The sequence below is a fragment of the Schistocerca nitens genome, chromosome 5 (assembly GCF_023898315.1).
Source record: "Schistocerca nitens isolate TAMUIC-IGC-003100 chromosome 5, iqSchNite1.1, whole genome shotgun sequence".
In the NCBI taxonomy this organism is placed as follows: domain Eukaryota; kingdom Metazoa; phylum Arthropoda; class Insecta; order Orthoptera; family Acrididae; genus Schistocerca; species Schistocerca nitens.
The window spans coordinates 685,987,853-686,013,598 of NC_064618.1; the positions used below are offsets into that span (position 1 = coordinate 685,987,853).

Below are 25,746 nucleotides of genomic sequence, written 5' to 3' on the forward strand. Positions count from 1 at the left end.
TTCAGGTCGGCTTCTACCAGTTTTTCCATTCGTCTGTAATGAATTCGTGTTAGTATTTTGCAGCTGTGACTTATTAAACTGATAGTTCGGTAATTTTCACATCTGTCAACACCTGCTTTCTTTGGGATTGGAATTATATTCGTCTTGAAGTCTGAGGGTATTTCGCCTCTCTCATACATCTTGCACACCAGATAGTAGAGTTTTGTCAGGACTGGCTCTCCCAAGGCCGTCTGTAGTTCCAATGGAATGTTATCTACTCCCGGGGCCTTGTTTTGACTCAGGTCTTTCAGTGCTCTGTCAAACTCTTCACACGGTATCGTATCTCCCATTTCATCTTCATCTACATCCTCTTCCATTTCCATAATATTGTCCTCAAGTACACCGCCCTTGTATAGACCCTCTATATACTCCTTCCACCTTTCTGCTTTCTGCTTTCCCTTCTTTGCTTAGGACTGGGTTTCCATCTGAGCTCTTGATATTCATGCAAGCAGCTCTCTTTTCTCCAAAGGTCTCTTTAATTTTCCTGTAGGCAGTTATCTATCTTACCCCTAGTGCGATAAGACTCTACATCCTTACATTTGTCCTCTAGCCATCCCTGCTTAGCCGTTTTGCACTTCCTGTTGATCTCATTTTTGAGGCGTTTGTATTCCCTTTTGCCTTACCCAAGGATTTCTACTAGCCCTCATCTTTTTACCTACCTGATCCTCTGCTGCCTTCACTACTTCATCCCTCAGAGCTACCCATTCTTCTTCTACTGTATTTCTTTCCCCCATTCCTGTCAATTGTTCCCTTATGATCTCCCTGAAACTCTGTATAACCTCTGGCTCTTTCAGTTTATCCAGGTCTCATCTCCTTAAATTCCCACCTTTTTGCAGTTTCTTCGGTTTTAATCTACAGTTCATAACCAATAGATTGTGGTCAGAGTCCACATCTGCCCCTGTAAATGTCTTACAATTTAAAACCTGGTTCCTATATCTCTGTCTTACCATTATATAATCTATCTGATACCTTTTAGTATCTCCAAGTTATAGCTATGATTAAGTTATGCTCTGTGCAAAATTCTACCAGGTGGCTTCCTCTTTCATTTCTATCCCCCAATCCATATTCACCCACTATGTTTCCTTCTCTCCCTTTTCCTACTGTCGAGCTACAGTCACCCATGACTATTAAATTTTCGTCTCCCTTTACTAACTGAATAATTTCTTTTATCTCACCGTACATTTCATCAATTTCTTCATCTGCAGAGCTAGTTGGCATATACACTTGTACTACTGTAGTAGGCGTGGGCTTCGTGTCTATCTTGGCCACAATAATGCGTTCACTATGCTGTTTGTAGTAACTTACCCGTACTCCTATTTTTTTATTCATTATTAAACCTACTCCTGCATTACCCCTATTTGATTTTTTATTTATAACCCTGTATTCACCTGACCAAAAGTCTTGTTCCTCCTGCCACCGAACTTCACTAATTCCCACTATATCTAACTTCAACCTATCCATTTCCCTTTTTAAATTTTCTAACCTACCTGTCCGATTAAGGGATCTGACATTCCACGCTCCGATCCCTAGAACGCCAGTTTTCTTTCTCCTGATAACATCATCCTCTTGAGTAGTCCCCGCCCGGAGATCCGAATGGGGGACTATTTTACCTCTGGAATATTTTACCCAAGAGGACGCCATCATCATTTAACCATACAGTAAAGCTGAATGCCCTCGGGAAAAATTACGGCTGTAGTTTCCTCTTGCTTTCAGCCGTTCGCAGTACCAGCACAGCAAGGCCGTTTTGGTTAGTGTTGCAAGGCCAGATCAGTCAATCATCCAGACTGTTGCCCCAGCAACTACTGAAAAGGCTGCTGCCCCTCTTCAGGAACCACACGTTTGTCTGGCCTCTCAACAGATACCCCTCCGTTGTGGTTGCACCTACGGTACGGCCATCTGTATTGCTGAGGCACCCAAGCCTCCCCACCAACGACAAGGTCCACGGTTCATGGGGGTAGGAGGATTATGTTAGCTTGCAGATATTATTGTCTGTGAAAGTTGAAAATATATAGTGATTGTACAGAAAAATATTTTATGAGTACCAAAATTATTTCAAGGATAGAGAAGTATTTTAATAAATTCCTTTAACCAGTTAGAGTCTTCGGAGAAGAAGTTTTTGGGAGACCGACTTAGTTGATTACCCAGAGAAGAGGACCGGCTACACACAACGTGGAAGTTAACTGAACTGAGAGATGTGTGTGCCTTGCAACCCAATACCAGACTGTCTTGTGTCGTCCGAGAAATGTTAGAACATGGCGACCTAACTGATGGGACCCGGAAGAAAATGGGAATTGAAAGACAGAAACGGAAAGAAGATATTAGGAGTTGCCATAGCAACCAGGCCTAACAAGATATGAGAATTGTGTTCCAGTAATCGTATTGAGTCCAATAAACAAATGGAAGAAAGTTGCAAGTGCAACACAATAAAAAACATAAGTAAGTAATAGTGGAGAAAACTGGAGAGAAGACCTCAACTTTTCGCCCGAAGAAGATCAGGTGTGGAGAGTAAGCAGTCTTCTCACATGTATATCGCAATGACGCTGACACAGTAACTAGCCATTGACGCTGACTGCACCAGCTGCTGCTCACCGGTGCTGACTCTGCGTCTGCTCGCCAACAACGACGCTGAAACCAACGTCCAACGCCACCAGCGCTGATTATACATTTGCTCACCAATGCTGCTAGAACTCTATGCTGAGTGAGCAAAAACCAATAATTATTTGGTAAAAGTTGAGGGGACGGATGAAGGATAAACTGTTATTATAGTTATTGTACTCAGGGGTGAATTTTCTTTAGATGATTACTAGGTCTAAGACTGATAAAAATATGGATCAAGAACAACAACTAGCAGAACCAGTCACAGCAATTAGAGTGACCAGGGAAATGCTAGACTTGTCTGAATTAGTGAATTTAATTAAAGCCCAGTGAGCAGATTCAGCAGCTGTAAATGCTCAAACTGCGAATTTAAGTGAAAAACTAGAAGCACAAAGTGTAACTTTAAGTGCAAAATTAAATGCTCAGAATGTAGCTCTAAAGTGAGAAACAGGTTAGATTAGATGCTAAGTTAGATGACCAGAGAACAGAGTCAAATGCTCAAAATGCTTCATTTGGAGATGAACTGAGTGCGAATTTAAGTCTTGAGTCAGATTCAATGAATACCCGATTAAATAGTAAATTAGATGCTCATAGTGAAATTTTAAGTAATCAAAGCAAAACCTTGAACAGTCAAGCAGCAAATATAGTTTTGTTAATGACTGAATTTGACTCTTTAAATAATAAGGTAGAAAATCTGAAGTTAGATTTAAAGAGTGAACTCACTAGTACTTTGAATACACTTGTAAATCAACTGTCCACTGACTTTTAATCAGAGACAGAATGAAACTTTAAATATTCAAATGACAAAAATAGGTTTGTTGCCTATCAAAATAGACACCAAAGCAAAGAATCTAGTAATCGAGCCAAAGGCATAGTTACTTTGGAGACTGAATGCGATGTCAAATATAATAATAATAATGTAGAATCTGAATTTAGTGAAAAATTGAAATTTTGTAAAAATGTATGTAATGTTAAAATTTAATTCCGTAAGACAGGAAATGAATACTTTGAAAGAGAACACAGCTCAACCTAGGGAAGTAATCTCGATTAGTCAGTCAAAAATTCCAGGTGTTAGTATACGAGCTGTTACTACATGAGCTGTCAGTTCGCAAGTAAATAATGTAGAACAGAATGTCAGGGAAAAACTAGCCAACTTTGACATGATAAATGTAAGTAATCAGGCGGAACCTTTTGAGCTAATTATAGATCGAGAAATTACTGAGAGTATAATTTCAGGAAACTCCATGACACAGTAGAAAGTAAAATAATTTTACCTAATGTTGTGTTACCTAGTAAAGTGGAGATTGTTTTGTTGTGGGGAGACTTTCACACAAAATTTAATGAGAAGTATGGGTCTATCAGTAATCAAGTGAGGTAAATATCAGATCCATGGGATCCAGGCGGAGTCACATCTGTTTCTCCCAGGGACGTTAACGTTCTGTGTTAATGGGTGGAGTGGCGAATCTGATCCCTAGTTGTTTTCGGCGTTTCTTCAAACTTAAGTTTTCCTGCACCGAACTGCCTTCACTTCTTAAACTATTCCGTAATCTATTCTTGAATTTTTAAACTATCCTATAATTTTAGTATCTAGGAAACCGGATATGACTACAAGATTAGGACCAATTTCAGAGACACACAGATGAACAGTGATCTCTAAACATGAAATGAAACGAATATAGTACTAGTATAAAGATAATATCATGGCACTATTCAAACAAAGTGATATAAACTGAACAGAGTACTTTATGTGCATATGAAATATAGTGTAAAGTGAATAACTAAACAACTCTGTTATCAAAGCGTATAATTTTCTATTTTTTATAGAGTAATTTTATACCTTTTGTGAGATGTAATGTAAATAGGATGGTTTGTATCACTTTTGGAAGGGGTGGGTAGTGTAAGTACAAGCATGAGTAACACTAATCACACACCCCACTTTTCAGACAACCCTCACAGACAAGTGTAACTGATTCTTCACCATCTGCCGTTCCGTAGGAGTTGCTAAGATTTTGCTTTGGGGGCTTCAAAGGTGAAGGTGAGAATGTCCATTCTGTAGGAGATGTTTATCATCATACCTCCTCCGGCTTCTCACTCAAGTACCGGTGAAGTAGGGATCCTGGGGAAGGGGTTGGGAAGGGTTTTCCTGTCTTTGGGGCTATCTTCTTTCTCTTCTTCGATCTTAGCAACCAGTTCTACTATTTCCTTTCTTATTTCTCATTTGAGTACTGGTCTATCTTTCCCTCTTTCCATATGCATATACTTCTATTGCTGAAGTCCCTCTTATTTTCCGTGGTTTCCAATAACCTTCAACTTATTTCATACAAGTAGGCCGAAGAATCAGGATACACACACACACATCTACATACACACAAAGATACACTTAAACACAAACAGGAGAATTATGAATTAGAAACCTGAAGTGATGTCAGAACTGCCAAGGGATTTGGGTAATAAAGATACATGTACATCTGAGTCGATGCACATATTACATTGTTGATATGTGATGGTTCTGCATCATTATTTTTTGTCGCTCTCAAATATATATTTACATGTGCTGTGCTAGTCCTTTGAGAAAAGGCATAGTATCTACTGGGAGTTGGTAAATACAGGTCGACATAGTATCTACTATGTGTGGGCATGATATCTGTTTATATGGTAAAAGTGAGGAGTGAAATAGGACTCTAGGGTATTAGATGAATTATTAGAAAGTGGAATAGAAGTGTAAAGTAGATTTGTAATTTTACCAGAGAATATTTAAGAATAGTATACATAAAGATGTATGCTAGGGCAATGAACCAGGAGGCCTACTCAAGGAGGATATGGAGGGCGCACTCGACATTTATTGGATGAGAAACAGGGCGGATAGGCAGACCTATGAAAAGCTGACTTTTACTGAGTGGACAGGGGCACCAAGAAGGTGATTGACCTGTACCATAGGAGGATTGGAATAAGAAAGGGGCGTACCTACCAAAACGGAAGGAGAAAGGGTACGCCTAGGATCAACTCATGTAAGATATAGGTACTGCTCCTAAAGGGAAAAGGGGCAGTATTGTGACAGAAGTCTCACATTTAAAGGGATGAGTCTGGTAAGTTTGAATTCTATGCAGCACTAGCATTTTTACATTTTAGATTTACAAGTGTCAGAAGGGAACACATTATTCTACCCAGAGTTTCTCCAGATTACAATAAGTAATGAATAAGTACATATCTAGGAATAGCAGTACGGGAAGTAAGGACAAAGCAGTAGAGTATTCATGAGTTATGTACATCTGGAATTTATGATTGGAAGAGGAATAGAAAACAAAGATTTGGTACTCACAAATTTTTTTTTGGAGATTGAAAAGAGCTAACTCCAAAATGGCTTGAAAGGCTCACATTTTGTAACTGTCGTAAAATATGCACGGTTATCAGTAAAGAGGGGTACTATTAAAAGATAAAGAATTAGCTTGTGTAATATTATTGCACATAATGAATATGTATAAAATATCACAAGTTTGAGCTAAGGGGAGGGATATGTAGTGCCTCAAGAATTTCAGTGTAAATTCTAGAAACACTCAGCCTTCAACCGCCGAACACCCAATATTTTAGGTACGAGTACGGGAGAATGAGAACATTTTTACCGATCCACCTGTTTCTATGTGCAGGTCGGAAGTTTGTTATTAGAAGACTGTAGGAGGCGCGAGTCACCGACGACGACAACTGTTAGCCGCCAGCATCACAGAAGACGTGAGGAGAACTCAATGAATAATTATGTCATATTCTTTGATGTGTTAGTGTCTGTGGTGATTGTAAAAATGACTAATGAACAATTGAATATAGATTGCTATGCACATTATGTACTGAACTCACTTGAGACTAAGAGACTTTTGAATTACTTCATGTCTTGGCTATGAACGAAACAAGACTCATGTATGCTATTTGAATATGTGTAAATGAGTCTAACATTTAAGAAATAAGTTAGCTTGTCTGTGAAAGTTGAAAATATATAGTGATCGAACTGAAAAGTATTTTACGAGTAACAAAATTATTTCAAGGATAGAGAAGTATTTTAATAAATTCCTTTAACCACCTATAGTCTTCAAAGAAGCAGCTTTTGGGAGATTGATGTAGCTCATTACCCACAGAGAAGAGAATCGGCTACATACAACGTGCAAGTTAACTGAATTGAGAGGCGCGTGTGCCTTGCAACCCAGTACCACACTATCTCGTGTCATCCAAAAAACGTTAGACAGCAAATATATAATGTAACACAACTCACCTGGTCAGCGAGTTTTCTTATTTCTATATATGCATGCAGAAAACCTATGCCTTCCGTTTTACACTCAGTTTTGGACCTCTAAACTACTTGTGATCATTCACATGATGGCTTTGCCATTGAACCATTAACATTATGGTAATATTCAAATCATTTTAATTTTTTATGCAATACTCTTTTATAACATTTTCCCAATTTTGTAGTTCCTTTTTCCCCACTAATTTTTGTAACTTGTAATATATTATCTCTGATCGGGCTACAGGCCATGCACTGTTATATACACTAACCTTAAAAATGGCTGCTACTATTACTACTAGTATTAATACTACTAATCAAATGCTCTACAGGGAACTACAGTACTTGGATATTTGGAACAGAGGTGCATGTTACAGAGCCTCCGACACATGTCTACAAAACTCACATCACTGCCCTCACCATTACATCCCCCCCCCCCCCCCCCCCCAATGAAGCCAAAAGGTGCACTGCATCCCAGAGCTAGCTTATCTCTGGCAGGCGAAACACTTTACATGCAGGTCTGTTTACGAACAATGCTGAAACATGGGCCAACTACTAAAAGTAAACGATAACCATATACTGAAATATTTAGTACATGGTGTTCACAGTTATCATGTCGCATGTAAAAACACAATTCTGTGCAATTATTTTGATCTCTGGGTGACATGTATACCGTATTTACTCGAATCTAAGCCGCACTTTTTTTCCGGTTTTTGTAATCCAAAAAACCACCTGCGGCTTAGAATCGAGTGCAAAGTAAGCGGACGTTCTGAAAAATGTTAGTACGTGTCGCCACAACTAACTTCTGCCGTCAAATATATGTAGCGCAACACAGGTATGCTTTGCAGGCACAAAGATAAATACTGGCGCCAAAACCTCTGCGTCAGTAAATAAATTAAAAAAACAGGTAGAAGAATGTAAACATTATGCCAGGTATTCTTTCGTGTTTGCTGCTACCTCATTTAAATCCTGTCTGCCTGATAAACTACGAAACTAGACCGAGAAGACGCGGAAGAATATACATACCATGTCATGTTTATATTCGTATTATTCTTATGCTGTATAGTGATACAGTCAGAAATGAAGCACGGCAACTGCCTAAATTTTTAAATCTAAGATGACTCTAATTTCTGTGCAGACTGTAATGTACTAAAGAGGCGTCTGCAAAGATTTTCTAACGGAGAAAAATTTTCGCTAAACTCTCGTTCAGAACATCTTCTATTATACGCAGCTATTATTTGGTTTTTGTTGATCATTATCAAAGAAAGCGGCAAACAACAAAAAGCAGTCTCTTGCCATTGTTTCGCTAATGAGATAATTTCTCTCTTTTTTTATTGTAAGCGGCGGTAGTGCGCACTAAGCAAGCCACGCCGCGAGCGGCGACAGGCCGTAAACACTCGTTATCAGAATGCGACAAACAATGCACAACACAGTACAATAATGCATTTTCAGCTTAGAGTGACATAAACAACTATAACAAAGAGAACGGCACTTATCAGATCAAAGCAAAATAAGCAATCGATTCAAACCAGACGAAGCACGTGAAAAAGGAAGGGTACCCGTATAAATACGGACGGAGCGCCTGACACACAGCAATGGCTACTTGGTAAAGCTTAACTGTTGAGCTTACGACTCGAACCAAACTACTGTAGCTGTATCTTCATCCATTCGACCTCAATTGTGTTTCACGTTACAATGGACCAACTTTGTTTCGATTTGGAGGGGCGGTCTAAAACTTTTCTCTCACCTCGAATTTCGAGTCTAAAATTTCAGGAGCGGCTTAGATTCGGGTAATTTTTTTTTCCTTGATTTCGAGTCTTATTTTTTAGGTGCGGCTTAGATTCGAGTGCGGCTTACATTCGAGTAAATACGGTATGCTATATAAAATTCAAACGATACTTTGAAAAATACAAGTCAGAAAAAGAAATCTCCAATTACACAGCTAAACAAAAAGGTAATGCATGTATGAATTACAAAACAACTTTAAATATTTGCAGAAAACTACTATTCTTTTGTGCACACTAAATCACAGAATAGTCACTCAGTCAAAGGTATTACTATCAAGAAGTACATCTTCATCCTGAAATAAATTTCTGAAGAATGCTTTCCTATCACACAAAGGAATTACATAACATCTATTACATAATAATAAAAGTATGGAATCAATTATTATGAGATGTACCCATTTAATAGTGGCCACTGCCCTAATGGAAACTGCATCAATTTAGGAATATAGGAAATATGCAAATGGTAACAAGATTTTCACTATTCTAACTGTGACAAACAAATTGAATTCAAAATAGAAAGTTTTCTCAAATAGTGATAACTTTATTTTTGGTAACAAATATACATTTTCTTAAAACTGTGTTGTAAATGATTCATATGAGGCAGGGCACCTTCTTTCAGCTTATTTCTTTCAATACAAACATTTTTTCATATACATACAGGTTCTGTTTTAATGATACACATCAGTTATAACAAAATCCTGAGAATGAAGTAGGTATTATTGTCTACGTCAATAAAATCAGTCTTAAAATATGTATTTCTCAAATACAAAAATAAAAAGGTATAAAATCATCATTTAATGCAAAACTGGCCCACAACTAATGCAATAAATGAACCTTTGTTCTCTTGTTTTAACTCTGAGAATTGTCACTCACATAATCACTTATTCCAGAGTACATACAATTCAGTCCCAATTAATGAACCCTTTATACCAATTTTATTGTAAACAATGAAAACAAAATATTCCTCAGTTCAGTAATGAAGTACCATTTTGATGCAAATATAGACCTGTAACAAAAACATGTTATTAATACGGATTCATTGACTGACGTAATTTTCTTATTACTATAAGAAGAAAGAGCAAGTGATTAATCGTCACGAACATTACAGGTAAGTTGAACAACTTTAAACTACCCGTATTTAAACCACCTGAAAGGAGCAGAAGTATGACATGGTATCACATAGAATACAAAGAGTACATCAATCTATCAGTAGTTACATTAACTATATCACTCTGCACATATGTTCCTTCTGGACCAAAAAAGGGAAAATAGAATTGTTGAAAAGGTTGGACATTTAGTATACATGTGGAGAGCATTACACTTGGTCTGAGGAAGAAAGATGAACAAAAAAGTTGTCAGAGAGAGAAGCAAGCACTGCGCAACCTTCACTTCGAAGACAATACACCCGAGTTGTAAGTGAAGATGGGTATACGAGGGTTAAATTAGATTAGGAACTTAAATAGTGGCAACTATTTATCCACTGACGATACAAAAAGAGTTACATGTTTGCACTGTTACTGTCCTTCAAAGTAGTCACCAGCGTTGTATAGAACCTGTTGCCAGCGATGTGGAAGGCATAATATACCGTTAGCAGAGCCTGTTCTGTTGATGGTGCGAATGGAGCGGTCTAATGTCTTTCAAATCTGGAACAGCTCTGAAGCGAATGCTACGGAGTGGTTCCCTTATCTTCAGGATCAAATCAAAGTCCGAACGACTTAAATCATATTATTGTTCATTTTTGGAGAATCACCTGCAACCAGCTTTGCAAAAGAAGCGGCGACAATTTCTGCGCAACCCACCCATCATTTTGCATGACAATGCGTGGTCGCATACAGTGCAAGCTGTGGCTGCTCTGTTCGGTTGATGGTACTGGGAAGTACTGTGCCATCCACCATACTCCCTGGACTTAAGTACTTGTGACTTTGATTTGATTCCGATGATGAAGGAACCACTTCACGGCATTCGCTTCACAACCGTTCCAGAGATTCGACAGGCAGTAGACCACTTCATTCACACCATCAACAGAACAGGCTCTGCTAAAGGTATACTACGCCTTCCACATAGCTGGCAATGGGTTCTACACAACGCTGGTGACTACTTTGAAGGACAGTAACAGGTGCAAACATGTAACTCTTTTGTATCAGTTGTGAATAAATAGTTCCCACTATTTAAGTTCCAACCCTCGTATAAGGAAAAAAAATAATGGAAATCAAAACCAAGAACAAAGTATTGAGGGGTAGGAGACTCACGAAATGTAACACCAGAATACAAGGTCGAGAAATTAGAACTTGCCACATCTCCGGTCCAGAGGTGGCACAATAAACCAGGACATGTTATTTTCAAAATTCTGTGGGTCAAAAATTTGACATACAAGCTACAAATGTTGAACATGGAAGTTACAGGAATAAAACAAGGAATAATTTTAAACATTGCAGCCATAAAGAGGGTGCAAAAAATATTGTAAAATGTATAAAGGGGGTTGCTAATGACGTGGGCTGAAAAATTTATTTTGTGAAAGGGAAGTGACTGATGGAATGAACGTATGTTTGGTGGAAAACTGATCAGAAGAGAGGAAGAGGTGCATCTGAATTTGTTGGAGGTGGAATGTATGACGAATTCTGATGAGGCACTAGTCAGTAGCAACAATTAAAGTAATGTAAGTGAAAGTAATGTAGATGATTTTGTATCGGAGAAAATAGGTAAAGCTACATGTGAAAGCAGCGAAGCTGTTGGCTCTTCTGCTGGATGATGAATTTTGTGGTGTATCAATGGAACTATCTGAAAGAATTTCTGAAGGCGGCATAGCAACAGTCTTGTCAGCTGGTGGTGATTTTTATTACATATCGGCGGATGTGGGTGAAATATTGTTAAGAGAGGTAAAGGTGATGTTTTAGTGCTTAAGTTGCGAAGGCTGAAGCTACAGATCTAGATATCTCAGAGGACAGAAATTGTGCATTTATTTCCACTGATGGAAGTGCAATGATGGGTGCTGATAAAAGCATGAATTATGAATGTTGTGGAAGGATGAATGTGAAAATGTGTTAGACGGCATATTAATGTAAAAAGTGGTGGAAGCATCTGAGAGCAGAGAAAAAGTAATGAAGACAAAAGTGGTTCTGAGTTGGGTGCAGTTCAAGTATACTGTGATTTCAAATGTGGAATGATTTAGTAGCAGCAATTTATACGGTGCATTGGCAGATGTTGACAGAGCTATTTATGGTGAATTCTATAAAATATCAATGGATGTAATGGATATTTTAAGTAAAGAAGCTTATGAGCTATCAGAGGATGTTAATGGTGTTAATTGTCATAAAAGTTTGTAGTGTTTTGGTGGAAATAAGTGATGATTTGTTTAAGAGAGACGATGTTTAAGTTGTGTGGCTAATTGGGAGAATGTTGCAGCTAGTGACACCACTACTTCAGAGGAGGGGAACAGTGTATGAACGCTTTCAGGATGATGAAATGAAGGATTCTGAGGGCAATTTAAAGCCTACAGATAATTTAGAGGAGGATCGGGAGAATATAGAAGTGGATAGTGAGGAAAGTATTTGTTTAGGGGACAATGTTAGTTCTGAATGGTATGGCAAGTAAAAAGGTGAATAATCTATTAATGACTGGGGATGGTGTGGAAAAATATTGAAGACATTACTGCCTTGCTGTTGGGCATGGAAGAAGTATAAAGCAAAAAGAGGTCCTGAAAGGAGGAAAGACAAAACCAGGACAAAGGAAGTATTTACAGAATTGTTCGATGTTGATAATGAAATTGAGGGTTGGTCTGATGTGATGAAGTGTACAATAGATATGGATGAGAAAGGGAGGAATATTGAAAATAATCTTTTGATGGAGCAATGTTTATTGAGAAGCAAAAATAAAAATGTGCCCTGTAAGTGAAATAAACAATACTGATAAAGAAAAAAGTGTGCATTTCATGAATATGAAACTGGTGTTCCATCAGTTGTCACAAAGTTTGTATGTATATTGAAGGAGGAAAGACTCACTTTGGTGAGACAGATATTGTAACAGGCAACAGTGGCAGAGTTGCACCATGTAAAATACAAATGGTATGGGTATTAATATAAATGTGTAAATAAGTCTATTTTGATGTGTAGTTTCAAGAACTTTTGTTTTATTTCTGTTTTGTGTAAGGGATAATTTGGTGAACTTAAGATGTAGGTGATAAAGTATGGAGGCACAACTTAGAGCAAGGAGAGAGCCAACATTGACTTTACAACTCTTGGTGCACGGAGATCAGCAGAATTTAATTAATCTAGTTATATATGTAGGTGAGAAATACAAATTTTATTGTACATAAATTTGGGGGGAAATTTCATGGGGTTATTTAAATGTGTTATTTATAATATTTCAGATGCATTTTTCTGGGTGATGTATATAGTTTATTTGTAATTATTGGTTGCATAAAATTTGGTGTGTGGAGGTCATCAGACCTCATTAAATTTCAACTGTTTGTGGGAGTAGAACATGGTGTTTCTTACAAAGCATAAGCTAAGTTTTTGAGGGTATATTACAAAGGTTAATTACATAATGTATCATATTTTTGAAGGGCTTTGAATAAATTTATATATGTAAAATTCTGGGGTTAAATGGTATTGTAGTGCAAATATGTGTGAGCAATTGCTGAATGTATGATCCAGCTATCTGCTGTGTTGCAAATAAAGTTAAAAGGACATTTCTGCACAAGGTAATACTGCTTTTAGTTTCTAATTATGCGCAAAATTGTAGAGAAATGATAAAATGTTAATTGATTTATGGTATCGAACAAATTTCATAGCACAAAGATCGTGTTTTCTAGTGGGAACATGGACAGAGTGTTTGAAATGTTGAGCTGTATCTAGTTTTTAGCCTAACCTATGAATCAGTTTTTGCTTGCTATCCCATTTGTGAATGTATCAAATCCACTGAAGAGGGCATTAAGTGGGGATTCAGGAAGTCATATGATTATTGCTAACCACACAACAGTAGTATTTTGACAGATATCATCCTTCAGCATTGACAGAGACTGCGGATTGATCCACGTTCGATACTGTACATGGTCAAGGGGCCACAAAATTTTGTAGAGGTGGCTGGAAGTGAACTATATATACTTCGACATCAGGACACTGATCGTATGCTGTCTTGGTGATGGTGAAGTGCTACGGTGTGGTCAAAGCAAAAACATGCCATCACATGATAACAGAAGTGTTAAAACTGTTGACAATGTCAAACTGACTTGAAATTTACACAAAAATTAGGTATTTATTTGGGCATTTAATTAGTATGTCATAATTTTTATAATTTGTGTTACTAGATTTAGTAAATGCATGCTGATAAGGTGTTATGACATATCCTAGGCAGTAAATGCTGTTTCATACACCACCAGAAAGAAACTTATACTGTCCCATAATAAAATGAAATGCCTGCGGCCAGTACACCATCTTAAGGTCTTAACTGATGCTGAGGGGGAGAACTCCCATTGTATACATGATCATTCACCTCTTCAGTGCCAGTTAAGGCTTGAAGATGGTGTTTTGAATCACCAAAACTGGTTGCAGTACAGTATAAGGGGTATTCAAAAAGATATGAGCCGGAGGCATAACTACCAAAACCAGTACCTGTATCTTAAAGAGTACTGACCCTGGCTATTGAGACACTTGTCCCACTGTGAAACAAGGTGGTGAATGGCTGTCTCATAAAATTCCTGGGGCAGCGATGTTAACCAGTTCTGCATGTACAGCTGGACGTTATCGTCCGAAGTGAATCTTTTTCCCCTCAGAGCCTTTTTAAGGGGACCAAAAATGGTGTAATCACAGGGAGAGAAGGCCAGGCTGTATGGAGGGTGGTCGAGAACCTCCCATTTGAATTTCTGTGGGAATGCCATGACTGTTGGCTGTATGAGGCTTTGCATTGTCATGGAGCAGAATGACTCCATGGGTGAGACTGCCCGGTCATTTTGATTTGATTGCTTGGCTAAGTGTGGTCAAGGTTTGCAAGTAACTCTTGGCATTCACTGTTGTCCCATGCTGCGAGAAGTGAATCAGAAGGGGGCCATCTTGGTAAAAGATGACGACGACGTCTGGCTGTACATGCGGAACTGTTTAACATCACAGCCCCAGGAATTTTATGAGACAGCCATTCACCGCCTTGTGTCACAGTGGGACAAGTGTCTCAACAGCCAGGGTCAATACTTCTAATATACAAGTACCGGTTTTTGTAATTATGTCTCCGGCTCATTTATTTTTGAACACCCCCTATAAAGTAACATCAAAATGACAGCTGCAGGTGTTTAATTTTGTTGTGTAACTGAATGGCTGAGGTCACGCAGACCATCAATCAGAAGGATGGACATTCAAAAACTTACACTACTGTTCTGACAAGCAAGTAGTACATTCTACTGTGTTACGTATGTATTTATTATGTTATTTAAGAATGTCAAATTTAGTGCCACAATGTGGCACATTAGCTCACTAACTTGGCCCCCGAAGTGAAGGTGTGTAATGTTATGCATATGTAGACGAGCAATTTGGCAGCCCAGAATAGGTACAAGGTAACGTGAAATTGTTGTATGGCTGAGGGGTAGTGGGCTCAGGGTCTGCTGCGGCCAGCGCAGTTATATGACTGTTTCCAGCCAGCTAGGTACAAAGACAAGCAGTATCACCAGAAATGGGTAAATCCCTAAGACAGGAATCTGGACGGCTGTCATTTGCATGGCCTTTTATGCAGGAGTCAATGCACCAAGAAATGACAGTGTGTCAGACAAGCTGAATGATTGCTTCTTACTGTTCTTTCAGAATCTATAATAATTTACACTCAAGTATTAAAGTAAATCATCTGCAATTTTGAGAAAATGATGCGCAGCCAATGACACAACAATATTTCAATATCTTTAGAACTACAGAAGTTAATATTTCATAGCGAATGAACATTTTCACACTGAATCTCTGAGTTAATAACTTAAGTTATTCATGTGATCTATACATACAATATCTCAGATAATAGCATTGCACTGTAGCTATCATCTCTGAGAGCCACTATCAGCACCTATTTTATTTCTTAATTTATTGAATTTTTTTTGTCTTTTCATTACACAAATGTTTGACAGAACCTCATAATCTCCACAATTATACAGCAAATGAATATAATATGAAAACTTCACATATTGTCATACTTGTGTAGTTATTTAATGAACAATTTACCATTTTTCCAGTAACTTTACTTAAATGTTGACTGCAAGTGCTATAAACTTGTGTTAATTTAAAAGTGGTCAATCACTTGTGTTAGCAGAAACTACACTGAAAAAGAGAACCATATGACACATCTGTCAAGAAGGCATAAATAATTGTTTAAACAATATTAAATGAAAATTCATTGTCATTTATCATGAGCACACTAGCACAACAAAACTGGCTTATTTATTTATGAGTCAACTATTACTTATATTTATTGTAAATAATCCGAATGTAACCAACTGTTTGACTTTTCTTTATGTAAATCTTGTTGTAATATATTAGTTCAGTTCGGGAAGTTGTCAAGTCAAATAGTGTCTGTAGAGCTTAACAATGATGTATTTTTGGTGGGGTCAGCCTGCAGTCAATGGAAAAGCAGACAGTAGCTGAACACTACAAGAATCAAGTGGGGAATGGGACTGTTCTGTGGCTCAAGAAGCGATTCTGACCCTATATGTCGAGTTCTTGGAGAAGGCAGGCAGGCCTGCTTGCTATAATGTGCGTGATTCGGTCCTCTAGTTGACTGATTCTGGATGGTGAAAGGCTGCTACCACACTTCAACTTTTGAAGGGACTTTATGCTTCGAGAGGTCTGAATGTGCTCCAGAATAGGAGGATAGACGGAGTATGAGTTATGATTCACTGTATCACATGTGTCAGTTTATGAAGCATCATATTGAACTCTGAACTGTTTTGAGCCAATGAATATTTCATGTATTGTCATCACAAAGTAAACTTAGGTTTCACGTATCTTTGATAACAATTTAGTTTGGAGATATTGTTGACATTCTTATAGTGCTCTCAACATAACCTTACTGCATTTTCTGTCCGTATTTAAACTGAATATCATAGGGAAAACTTCCCATTTATTTGAGACGCCTTTCTTGAATAAATATTATTCAACATGATTCTCTGTCATCTACTTGAATTACAGACATTAGAACAGATTATTTTATTCACTTAACTTTAATCTGAAAGCCAATGGTATTATAATATGTCTTTAACATGTATTTTGTATTTCTGTTTATTTTATAAACTCACAGTTCTAGCCAACGCAATGACTATTTGACTGCAGGATCGCATCTCCAGGTTATTATATGCAGCGAATTAACTGTGGGGCACGAAAGCAGACGTTTGGGGCTCGACCCTATGACTACAGTGAGCTATTCATTTTTAACAGGTTTGTGCATAGCCCGAGTACATATAATAGGAATAAACACAGGTAGAGACTCAACTGGTTTGTTCATATGGACTGCTGTTTGGAAAACAACTACTTGGCCTTAACCATTAGGTACTGTCACAGCTTACACTGGTGCAGTTTGAATAATTGTTTATGAAATGTACTCAATGTTGTGAGAATCCTAAAAACAATGGAACTAATGATATGCTAACAACAAAGGTCTTTTTAACACCTCTGTGAAGTTTAATTTTAGATCAAATGTAATAAAAAGTTGGCAAACAGAAATGTAATGTTCGTCCTCCAAGATTCTTAACAGAAATCCAAAGAGATACAAACATTTCTTGTTTTAATACAATGACAATGTTTATCATGTACATCATCATCTTCCTTTCAAGCATTAGACTGTTGCCTGTTCCAAAAGCACAAACAAAATCACTCCCATCTTTTTCAAGGTCTTCCAAAATCTCATTTCCCATTTGGCTTTCAGTTCCAGATATTCTGTGACCTGGCATTCTCTTGAATCTTCACGATACTTATGAATTTTTTCATTCAACATGTATATGATAAACGTAACTAAATTGGCAACTGATAAAGAATGGCTGGAATTATTAACAAGCAGTTACAACTATTACACAATTTTTGCACTTTTTTCAGGATATGACTATTTCCATTGTAGCTTAGGATGGGACCTAACAGCACACCATAAATTTAAGAGCAGATTCAACTCTTTGTCATGTCCCATACAATTATTTATTATTATGTCACACGATATCCAAACACATTTAACTTCATTATGGCATTTATAAAAAGTAACAATATTATGAAAAGGGCAGATTGCTACCCACCATAACAATGACCTATTGCATTGCAGACAGGCACAATGAAATAACTGTTACACATCGAGCTTTCAGCCAAAGTCTTCTGCCGAAAAGAAAACATGCACACATGACCACTCCAACCAAAATGCAACTGTCTTGTTGAATGAAAGCAGCAGTGCAGAGTGGGGCAGGGAAGGGGGAGGGATAGCACGGTACGGTAGATGGAGAGAAGAGCACTGTAGGCGGGACTGTGCAAGGACTAGATGGCAGCAGGACAAAGCTGTCAGATGCAGCATTGGAAGGCTGTGGGGGACGGTGGGAGGGAGGGGGTGGGGTGGGGAGCAGGAAAGATGGGCAGAAGAGGAGGGGGAAAGACTGGTGGGTATGGTGGCAAAGAGCAGTGCACAATGAGTGTGAGGGGATGTGAATTAGGAGGATATGATAAGACAGATGGAGTGGAAACAGTTTGGGATGTGTGTGTGTGTGGGGGGGGGGGGGGGATGTGGGAACAGTAAGATACTTAGATTGATGCCGGGATAATTTTGGGAGTGGAGAGTGTGTTGTTAAGGACAGCTCTAATCTATGCAGTTCAGAAGAGCTCCACCACCATCCTTTAAGAACTGTGAAGGTGATAGTTATCCTTGAAACACGTTCTCCACACCCAAAATCATCACGGCTTCACCCTACATGTAACTGCCTTTTCATTATGACTATCTGCAGCTCAACATGACATCTTTACAAAGAGTAGCAATTTTCATAAAATTGTAGATATTCCAACCCGGAGTTTCCATTGTTTTATAAAAGATGATTATCTCATTGGAAACTCCAGGTAGAAATATCAACAACATAGAAAAAGACATATTGCTACTTACTGTAAAGAAAACATGTCAAGTTGCATATAGGCACAATTAAAGGCACTTACACAAATCTTTTGGTCACAGCCTTCATCAGTAAAAGAGAGAGACCATTCACACATACTGGCAAGCACATCTCACGCACACACGACCATCATCTCCAGCGTCTTGGGCCGGAATGCAATTATCATGTGGGATGCAAGAAGGAATCTGGTGGGGGTGGGGAAGGGGAAGGGATAGTAGTGTTCAGGTGGGGGGTATAGAGGAACGCAGTCTGACAGATAGGGCAGGAACTAGAAAGCCCACAGGTGCAGCATCAGGAGGTTTTGGGGAAGGGAGGCATGGAAAAGGAGCAAAAGGGAGAGGAGCCCATCTTTACCTAAAGATGGGCAGGTGCACTGACAGGGGGCAGCAAACAAAGAGACTAGGAGATGATAATGGGAAAGAGATGGTAGGACAGAGGGGGTGGAAACTGTTGGGTGGAGTGTGTGGGGTCACCATGTTACCGTAGGTTGAGGCTGGGATAATTATGGGAGTGGAGAATGTGTTGTAAGGGTAACTCCCATCCGTGCAGTTAAGAAAAGCTGGTGGTGGAGGGGATGACAGAGATGGATTGAGTAGTGAAGCAGTCACTTAAATAAAGAATATTATGTTCAGCTGCATGTTGAGTCATAGGATGGTCTACTCTGCTCTTGCCCACAGTTTAGTGATGACCTTTCAGTTGGTAGTTGGTAGTCATACCAATATACGAAGGTTGGAACTTAAAATAGTGGCAACTGTTTATTCACAACCAATACAGAAGAGTTACTTGTTTGCACCTGTTACTGTGAAGTCAAAATAGACACCAGCAATGTGTAGAACCTGTTGCCAGTGATGTGAAAGGTGTAGTATACCATTTACAGAGCCTGTTCTGTTGATGCTGCAAATGGAGCGGTTTACTGCTGGTTGAATCTCTGGAACAGTTCTGAAGCGAATGCCACAAAGTGGTTCCTTCATCTTCGGAATCAAATCAAAGTCACAAGGACTTAAGTCCATGGAGTATGGTGGATGGTACAGTACTTCCCAGTCCCATTGACCGAACAGAGCAGCCACAGCTTGCGCTGTATGCGCCCACGCATTGCTGTGCAAAATGATGGGTGGGTTGCACAGAAAGTGTCGCTGCTTCTTTGCAAAGCTAGTTGCAGGTGATTCTCCAAAAATGAAATGTGCACTGTCTGTCTGTCTGTCAGGGAGGAATGTAATGCGCTAGGATAACACCATCATAGTTATACATGAGAATCACCACAACTGTAGACCGCTCCATTTGCACCATCGACAGAACAGGATCTGCTAACGGTATACTACATCTTCCACATCGGTGGCAATGGTTCTACACAACGCTGGTGACTACTTTGAATGATAATAACAGGTGCAGATTGGTATTAAACATTCGTAAAAAGCTGTGCAATGATTGCAGCAGAGCTGGTAAATTTCATGGCTGCTTTCACAGGTGGCCCTGACCCTGATGGGTGAGGATAAACCTGTGACAAGACCTTAATAGGAAGTGCTGGGTGGGTTGATTGGGAAGTTTTTGCAGCTGGGTATTCCACAGATATGTGATCCTTGTAGCAATGGGTTGGGGATGAGATTGGCATAGGGATGGAATAGGATGTTGTGGAGGTTGGCTGGGTGACGGATCACCACTTTAGAAGGAGTGGGAAGGACCTTGGGTAGATTGTCCCTCATTTCAGGGCATCATGATAGGTAACCAAACCCTTGACAAAAGATATGGTTAAGTTGTTCCAGTCTGGGATGGCTCTGGGTGATGAACGAGACACACTTTTGTGTCTGGTTCTTGGAGTAGTGGGAGGATTGTGGATGTGGGGAGAAATGGCATGGGAGATATGTTTGTGGACTAGGTATGGAGGACAGTGCCTGTCTGTGAAGGCCTTGGTGAGACCCTCCACATACTTAGCAAGCGGGTGTTTATCCCTTCTGAGTTTTATGATTTAAAGTTAAGATATATTTCTTGTTTGCAGTTTTGAGGTCATACACATGTGTATAACATACGTCCAAGTCTTGTAATTGCTTTCTTACTTCTGCTAAACTGCTTAGGTAGACATAAAAACATTAGAGTGTATTTATGAACTAAGTAACCAGATAGAAAAAAATTCACACGAGAAAACTGTAATCCTGTATTTTTCCATCAAAAAGTAGGAACTACCAACTTGGTCCTGAAGCTTGTGTGTGTGCTTGGAAAGCAATTTCCCACCATTTACGCCATGTGTGACAGGGCGTGTTGTCATGATGCAGCAGCCAGTTCCCTTGACGCCAAAGTTTGGGCCATTGTTGCTGCACGTTTTCACGGAGCCGGCGGAAAACGTCACAGTAGTATGGAGAATTAACTGTTTGGTTGGGTGGGACAAATTCTTTGTGTACAGTTCCCTTGGTATCAAAGAAAATGATGATCATGCTATTTACTTTGCTCTTCACCTGTCTCGCTTTTTTGGGTCTTGGAGAGCCCGGACTCTTCCACTGGGACGCTTGTGGCTTTGTCTTTGGGTCATAACCGTAAATCCATCTCTCGTCGCTGGTGATAATTCGTGACAAGAAGATTGGATCATCAGATTCGGTCTGACAAAGGTCCGTGCACACTTCAACATGCTGTGCCTTCTGATCGGCAGTCAAGATCCTTGGCATAAATTCTGTGGTGATATGACGCACGCCCAATTCATCAGTCAATATTCACTGACATGTCCCACAACCAATAACCACTTCATCCGCAAGGTCTTGAATGGTTCGACGTCGATCTGCACGAACAATGTCTGGCGTTGTGCGGCTAATGGGCCTTCCAGTGTGAGCATCGTGTCCAATGTCTTTACAGCTGGCCCTGAACTGAGCATGCCACTCACACACACACGTACAGCTCATGCTTTGTCCCCAAAACACTTGTTGAATCATTGCAAGGGCCTTTGTAGCACTTTTCCCAAGATTCGTACAGAATTTGATACACATGCACTGTTATGTTTGCGGAGCCATTGTAAAATCACCACACACCAAACACAGAGTATGATGGAAATCACTGTTGACACGCAACATGTCCTCCCAGCTGAATGCCACTCTGCACACTGACTCATCAGATATGCAGCTCTCGCCACATAGCAGTGCAAAGATCTACCACTCCTACTTTCCAGATGGCAGCACCAGTCCCGAAAATTTTGGATTCCACCTCATAGCTTCACTTTTTCTGATATTGTTCCTCATACAAACATTACTTTTTATCTTCCTTTTCTTTTACATACAAGCCACTATGGATACATTTATTTCAACTGTTTCTCCTTTCTTTTTTTCCACATCTCAATTGACATTTCTTGATGTCCGTCTTCTTTCTTCTGCCCAAGCGGATCCAATAGCCTTCCTTGGTTTTTCCTGGAAACCTTTGGAACATTCCAGTTTCTCTCTGAATGGCAGTCATTCCTCAAAATATTGTGGAGTAATTTGGAGTTCATCTATGCCCCTTTCAATTTATTTACATAATGTTTTATCCATTTTTAATTTACTGAAATAAGTGAACAGCTTTTTTTGTCAGTTTGCTGGGATGTGTCTTTTGAATGTGCCCGTAGGAAGCTATTCTTCTTTTGCTAAGTATATCTGTAGTTTTTCCAGTATGCGCGTCTGTGTGTTCAAGCTCACTATTATGACATCTATTGTATCGTGTTTGCTCTTCAACTGGTCCCAAAATTTTCCTTAGCAATTTCCAGTGCTTCCATCATTGCCTTCTTTAAGAGTCAAAAATTCTGCTGCATTAAATGCTTCTAGGAGGAATACAGCAGAGCAGTGTCTAACTTTTGCATTGAGGTATACTGATTTATTACAAGCAACCTTAGTGAGTTAATATGCTATTTTTATCTTATTAACTCTTGCTTTAATGGGTTCTTTCTCTGAAATGTTCAATTACTTCTCCTACATACTTCAATTTGTCAGTCATTTTCATTGTTCCATATTTAGTTTTCATTATCTTGGGGGCTACCTTAATATTTATCAGAAATTTGATTTTCTCAAAAAACGACAATACCATGAAAAAGGATAGATTGCTAGTCACCTTACAGAAGAGCAGAGGAGATGCTGAATAGTAGTACAGAAAAAAGAGGCCTTTTAAACATGTAAGCATTCGGAAGTGGACAACACACACACATTCATGCAAGCACAACTCACACAAATATGACCACTGTCTCTGGCCACTGAGGCCAGACTGCAACTAACTACCCATGATAGGAGAAGAAATACGGGTGGTGGGGGTAAGGAGGGGGCTGGGGCAGACAGGCGGAGGGACAGCAGGGTTGGGGGAGAGTAAAGTGCTGCTTGTGCAAGCACACAGGGACATAGTGAAGAAAAGGTAGGCCAACTAGGTACAGTCGGAAAGTTAGACATATCATCAGTATTTCTGTCCATATCAAACCTTCTAACCACCAACAATATCTCCATTTCAACAGCAGCATTCCCCTCTTGATTCAGTACCACCCAGATCTAGAGCAACTGAATCACATTCTCCATCAGGCTTTCGACTGCCTCTCGTTGTGCCCTGAAATGAGGAATGTTCTACACACTATCCTCCTCTTCCCTCCCACAACGGTAATCCGCTGTCCACTAAACCTATACAATATCCTCAACCATCTCTACTCCACCCCTACTTCCCATCCTTTCCCACAACATGGCTCATATCTCTGAAATAGACCTAGATACAAGACCTGTCCCATGCATACTCCCAACACCATGTGTTCCAGTCCAGTCACAAGCATCAACTATCTCATCAAAGGCAGGGCTGCCTGTAGAAGCAATCATGTGATCTACAAACTAAGGTGCAACCACTATGCTGAGTTCTGTGTGGGCACGACAGCCAACAAGCTGTCTGTCCGCATGAATTGCCATTGACAAACTGTGGCCAAGAGACAGCTGGACAATTCAGTTACTCAGCATACTGTGCAACACAAAGTTCTTCACTTCAGATACTGCTTCACAGCCTACACCATTTGGATCCTTCCTATTAACACTAGTTTGCCTGAATTGTGCAGGAGGGAACTCTCTTGCAACATATCCTACATTCTCGTAATCCCCCTGGCCTCTACCTTTGTTAGTCCCTGTCCTTCACTCACCTATACAGCCTTCCATTCCACCAATGCATCCACACTTTTTTTCCTTTCCTCTACCTCTCTCCTTTTCAACACTGCTGCCCCATCTAACCTTCTGACTGCACATAGCTGATTTAGTCTGTCTTCACCATGTCTCAGCATGCTCCCACAAGTAGAACTTTACTGTCCCCCATCCCTATCCTGCTATCCCTCCTGCTCACCACCCCAGGCTCTTCCTTACCACCCACCAACCAGACTGCTTCTCCCATCATGTGCACTTGCTTACAATTTGGCCACAGATAGTGGTCATGTGTGTGCAATTTTTGCTGGCATGAATGTGTGTGTGTGGTTTTTGTCTACTTTAGAAGAAGCCCTTTTTGGTGAACACTTACATGTTTAGCAGTATTTTTGTTGTGCCTGTCTGCAACTCAACATCTCCCCTGTATAGTGTGTAGCAATCTATCCTCTTCATAATATCGTCATTATTCGATCCTGGATTTCCCACTGTTTGATTTTCTCGAAGATGATTTAGTAGCCTGCTTTTTCAACTAGTCCTTTCAGCAATTCTGTCTCATCACTGTTTCCACTGAGACTGAAAAAAAGTGAGGTTATCTACACATGTCTGAGGATCTGAATATTGCACCCAACAAGCACGAGTATAAACTTCAGCCACTCATTGCCTCTAATTGTATTTACCAACTGCCAGTCTCCCACATTGTAGGATTGTGAATTCACTTTAAAAGAAAAACAACAAAATAGAATTACTTTGGTTTTCAAATGTGTGAATGCTTAATAGTGCCTAAAACTGGTAGATGTTGAAGTTAAGATACTGTTGACAGATCTGAAGTGTAAGAATATTTTTATGGCAATATCCGAGACCTGAGGAGAGTGGAAAGCACAAATGGTATCTTTCACAATCTGGATCTCCTTATGAAAGGAATAATGACATAAAATCAGGAGAAGAGTGAACCCACATGGTTATAAAATATCCCACTATAGTATAGCTTGTAACTTCGGTGTAGCCTAATGTCCAATTTCACGCACACATTATTGGCACTGTAAGCAACATTTAAATTATAGTGCAGCTTGATATCTGGCATTACATAGTCCTATTATCACAATACTGTCTGATAATTTATCACAATGTATTTTAAAATAACATAATAAATTTATTAATGTATTCAGAACAGCTTATAAATTAATTCCTATACTAGTATTCTTACCTTATATTCGAGTGTAACTTTCACAGTGAGTCACTCAATTTACCATCTTCCGTATCATATAATTTAGAATGCCACCATGTCTGAAGTATGTGAGATCTACCTCAGTATCAAATCTTGTTATAACCTGGAAACTGCGGCTACCATCAACCTACAATAGTTGCAAAACTTGTCAGTTCTGTACACAACAAATTTAAAAAAGATAAAAAATACTGGCTTCAAATATCATTCATATTCACTTTTAAATTGCTTTATCAGCTGACAGGAATTACACAACAATGCTGAAAAACTAGGTGAAGGTCAGAAAAAAATGCTGGTAATTTTAAAACTCATTTGATGCCCTTCTTGACCATATTGTGCTATGCTGGCACAAACCAGAGTCATTAGCATTTTGTTTTCACTGAATGAAGAGTACTTAACTTAACTCACTCCATTATTTGCATTCCTCTGTGGTATGAATTTTGCTAGACGATCCCCTCAATCAATTAACTTTGTGCCACTTGCTTCTGAATCCTCTTTCTCTGCTGGCCGGTGTGGCCAAGCGGTTCTTCACTACATGTTCTTGTCCCCACCCAACAAAAAGGCTTTTGCTTAATTATAACCCACATAGTAAACCCTATTGTAAGATAACATCCACATTAACTGAACAGCCTGAT

General features: G+C 39.2%; 1 protein-coding gene across 1 annotated transcript in view; it reads right to left on the reverse strand.

The window, feature by feature from the left end:
* Positions 1-9,211: 9,211 nt before the first annotated feature.
* LOC126260962 (cytoplasmic aconitate hydratase-like) overlaps positions 9,212-25,746 on the reverse strand; it is a 322,737-nt gene continuing 306,202 nt past the window's right edge. Inside the window, exons 18-19 of the mRNA XM_049958487.1 lie at positions 25,094-25,241; positions 9,212-9,697 (exon numbers count right to left, since the gene is read on the reverse strand). Coding sequence (XP_049814444.1) covers positions 25,128-25,241 — 114 coding nt within the window. The 3' untranslated portion in view covers positions 9,212-9,697; positions 25,094-25,127. The remainder of the gene's footprint in view (positions 9,698-25,093; positions 25,242-25,746) is intronic.